General features: G+C 36.9%; 1 protein-coding gene across 3 annotated transcripts in view; it reads right to left on the bottom strand.

Moving 5' to 3' along the window:
• Positions 1 to 4,763, bottom strand: part of LOC106867321 (rap guanine nucleotide exchange factor 4) — a 481,528-nt gene that overhangs the window by 113,976 nt on the left and 362,789 nt on the right. Inside the window, exon 5 of one of the 3 annotated variants that reach the window (XM_052967312.1) lies at positions 1,774 to 2,027. The exons of the other annotated variants lie outside the window; for them this stretch is intronic. Within the exon in view, the coding sequence (XP_052823272.1) occupies positions 2,016 to 2,027 (12 nt within the window). The 3' untranslated portion in view covers positions 1,774 to 2,015. Of the gene's footprint in view, positions 1 to 1,773; positions 2,028 to 4,763 lie in introns of those variants that run through there. 3 annotated transcript variants of the gene reach the window in all.

The raw sequence follows: 4,763 nt of genomic DNA, 5'->3' as shown, positions 1-4,763 counted from the left end.
ATATATATATAAATTATATATATATAAATCATGTGTACATGTAGCTGCCTTAATGTCTCTCTCTTTCATCACAAAGCTGACATATCAAAGGATTGCATCAAATCCAATAATTTCTGATAACCTCTTCTCTCCCCACCTCTCTCTCTCTCTCTTCTACCACCAGTAAGCTACCACTGGAATGTCTCTTCTTGCTGTTAGCGACCACTACTTCTATAGATCATTCATTATCGACATCAACTGCACTTTCTTACCACCCACGATTTTTGTAACTATCAATCACTTGCTCTCTCTCCTCCTCTCTCTCTTTCTCTTACTCTCCCACCCACTATCCTCTGCAATCAATGTCTTCTCCATTGCACCCTGCTATAACTGTTTCCCCACCATAACTGCCTCTCTCCTAACAAATCCTCACCCATTTCTCCTTTCATCACCCTATCTATTCTGTCACCCTATCCTACAGCAAGAAATGTTCTCCATGACAAAACACGGTGAATGTCTTTCTTCCAGGTTTGAATATGTCCTAAGTAGATTTGAACTGGTAGTAATCTTGCATTTATACACATCACTGCTTAGAACTGCCACCCTGTAATTTGTTTACGGTGTGCAGCTGATTAGTGCTACCAGTCATTGTATGATGATGGGAACATCATAAGAGAGACAGTCTCTCTTATCACTCACAGCACATCTTGTCTGGTTTCTGTGACTGAAGAGAAGATAACCTCTCTGAAATGCTTGCATCTCACAGTCTGGGTAGGTGACACTGCGAGCTCATTTTGGTGTATTTGAACCATCTGTTTAAATCGCAATATGTTCACCACAAACACAGTGAATGCCTTTCTTGTGGGTTCAAATATACCTCAAGCATAATCTTGTACCTATCCTCTTTGTCTCCCTAACTTACTTCTTTCTCCCTCCTCCTTTAGTTCACCTTTTACAGTCATCCTCTCACCCAAAAGCTCTATTGGTTACATTGCAACAATTAGATGGAAACAATGTATCTGTGATGAAAACAGCTTTTGTCTTGCAGATATGCTGGTATGCTTTGATAAAATGTACTCAGTACAATCTGTAAAGTGATTAACAGAGAAGTGAAGACAATGTAGTGCTAAAAGGTCTAACAGTTCTGCATTGTCAAGAACATGATACCATCTCTAATGCTGGTGCCACATTAAGATGTATCAAATACACTCTGTGTATTTGATGCATCTGGTTATGGAAACCACAACAAAATAAAACACATGGGTCAATAAATTCAAATGAGGTTGAACTTGCCAGCATTAAGAGTAGATGCAAAATAATGATGAGGATATATATGCATGCATAAAATTACATACATACGTATATACAGGGACAGACAGACAGACATATGCATATATATATATATATATATATATATATATACACATGCACACACATGTATACATACACACACACACATAGATAGATAGAAAGAGAGAGAGAGAGAACAAAGCGAATACATGTCAGCAAAAATCCAAGGACGTTTGCAGTTAATATTATTAGATTGATGCCTAAAGAAGCAAAAATGTTATAGAGTAAAAGTGTATATATATATATATATATGAGAGGCAAATTCAAGAACAAGAAGGAAAAAAATGAATAAACTATAAAAGTCAACTGGATGTACACAGCGAATATATTAGATTGCCGCTTGGTGAAAGCTTTGATGAAAAAATAGGAATAAAAATATGATGTTTCAATGCATATGTATATGTCTGTGTGTGTAAACATATATGAATAAACAAGGAGAAGAAAGAGAGTACTCAATACTGGAATTAGAGTATTGTAATGTATTTATTGTAGCAAAAACTTCATATGAGTTTCACATTTCTCTTCAGATAAAATTTGAAAATTATAAAATATGTAATAGATCATACAATGTGACAAATCACATGATGTGTGATAGGTCATAGGATGTGTAGTAACTCATAAGATCATAAAGTGTGTATAAATCTCAGAAGATGTATCATAGACTATAATGTGAGATAGTCTTCATCTTATGAGAAGTGCTGTTGAAAAGAAAAAGAAAAGAAAAAGTAGAAATGATGATATCTTTAGGTTAATCAGGACAGAAGACATTATCAATGATAAATCATGTTTCATTAACGTCTATCTGAATTTAACATTTTGTGTCTTACTGATAATCTTCACTATCAAGTTAAACATAGAGTGGTGTAACAGGGTGGTTTGAAGGTGATCACGTGAGAGCTGTGAATAATAATAATAATAATAATAATAATAATAATAATAATAATAATAATGGTTTCAAATTTTGCCACAAGGGCAGCCTTTTGCAGGAGGGAATGAGACGATTACATTGACCAACAGTTTTTCACTGGTACTTAATTTATCGACCCTGAAAGGATGAAAGGCAAAGCCGACCTCAGTGGAATTTGAACTCAGAATGTAGTGACAGGTGAAACACCACTAAGCATTTCGTCCAGCATGCTAACAATTTTGCCAGCTTGCTGCCTTAATGATAATAATAATAACAACAACAACAACAATAATAATCCTTTCTACAACAAGCAGAAGGCCTGAAATTTGCTGGGAGGGGACTAATTGATTACATCGACCTCAGTGTTCACTGGTGCTTATTTTATCGGCCCCGAAAGGACGAATGGTTAAGTTGACCTTGGTGGAATTTGAACTCAGAACATGAGGACAGATGAAATGCTGCTAAACATTTTGCCTGGCATGCTAAAGATTCTTATTTCTTTATTGCCCACAAGGGGCTAAATACAGAGGGGACAAACAAGGACAGACAAAGGGATTAAGTCAATTACATCAACCCCAGTGCATAACTGGTACTTAATTTATCGACCCTGAAAGGATGAAAAGCAAAGGCGACCTTGGTGGAATTTGAACTCAGAACGTAATGGCAGACAAAATACCGCTAAGCATTTCGCCTGGCATGCTTGCGATTCTGTCAGCTCACCACCTTAACAATAATAATAATAATATGGGTTACAGCAAATATTCTGCTCACTACTACAAATTTGCTTGTCAGTTGTTTGATCTTAACTAGTTGAGTATGTCCCTTAGTGGCTGACGATGTATGCATTTCTGATCATGAACAGAAGTAGTGGGGGTGCATCATAGCCATATGTCGAGAGGAATTCTTTGTCATTTGAATAATTCACCTCTGGAAAACATGGGTATTTCATTCATCATCCTTAAACAACCCTTACCCAGGGACGTTTAGAGTGGGATAGGCTACTCAACCTGAAGAAAATCCTAACTGGGCCCCACCTGCAAGGTCATGCACTGTTTATCTTGATATGAGATCACCATGTTGCGTGCATATGATTGTGATGTACCTGGTATACTCTTATCAAATTGGTAGTCATGATGGGGATATTGGGCTTCATATATTTTTACTCTGATGGCATTTACTGCTCTCTTGCCCAATAATAAAATAAGTATCAGTTGAACACAGGGGTCGATATAATCAACTTACTCCTTCACCTGAAATTTTTGGCCTTGTGCCAAAATTTGAAACCATTATTATTATTATTATTATTATTATTTACTATAGGCATAATGTCTGAAATTTTGTGGGGACTACACTGACTTAATGATCAATTGGTACTTCTTTTATTGACACCGAAAGGACATAGTCAACTTTAGTGGGATTTGAACTCAGAACATCAAGATGGACAAAGCATCACTAAGCATTTTGTCTGGCCTACTAATGATTCTGCCTTAATAATAATAATAATAATAATAATAATAATAATAATAATAATAATAATAATGGTTTCAAATTTTGCTACAAGGGCAGCAATTTTGGGGGAGGGGATGAGTTGATTACATCAACCCCAGTGTTCAACTGGTGCTTAATTTATCAACCCCAAAAGGATGAAAGGCAAAGTCGACCTCGGTGGAATTTGAACTGAGAATATAAAGATGGGCGAAATGCCACTAAGCATCTTTCCTAGCATGCTAACACTTCTGCTAGCTTGTCTAATCATTGTCATCATCATTTAGCATTCATTTTCCATGCTGGCATTGGTTGGACAGTTTGACCGGAACTGCCCAGCTGAAGAGCTTCCTGGGTTCCATGTCTGTTTTAGCATGGTTTCTATGACTGGATGGGCTTCCTAATGCCAACCACTTTACACAGTGTCTTGGGTGATTCTACGCAGCACTGGCACAGGTGCTTTCATGTGGCACTGGCACAGGTAGTTTTCATATGGTACCAGCACCCTCGACCCTACAAACAAAGATGGTAACAATAGCTAAAGGTACATGCAGAGTATATAGGATGAAACAAAGAGAGAAAGAAAAACAGTTTATATGAAAGTTTTAATGGTTGTGTTGGTCATGTTACTGTTTGTACTGTTGGATGGTGTTACTGTTTGTCACATGTACAAATAACTTAGACCATACCATGCTGAAGACCATCGAAATGATTGCCAATGCTATGTCACTCCAACACTCTTCGATCACAGTTTCACAAATACACAGGCTTCTCTCATTGTTACTTCTACCACTACTAAAATGGCCTCTGTTCCTCAGAACTAGCTAGTTAATATACCCTCTTCACACAAAACCAATGTGATATACTTATATATTCTCTTCTTGTCATCCTTACTATATCTCAACATCCAGACTTCACACAAAACACTTGACTAATTTTTCCTCCTTAGAACTGTTGTCCCCTACCCTATATATTTAAAAAAAAAAAAAACAACTTGGCACTCCTTCAGTTATGGCGATGAGGGTTCCAGTTGATCCAATCA

The sequence above is a fragment of the Octopus bimaculoides genome, chromosome 4, assembly GCF_001194135.2.
Source record: "Octopus bimaculoides isolate UCB-OBI-ISO-001 chromosome 4, ASM119413v2, whole genome shotgun sequence".
Lineage (NCBI taxonomy): Eukaryota > Metazoa > Mollusca > Cephalopoda > Octopoda > Octopodidae > Octopus > Octopus bimaculoides.
The sequence above is the reverse complement of the archived record's forward strand: the minus strand, read 5'-3'. Positions and strand labels throughout refer to the sequence as shown.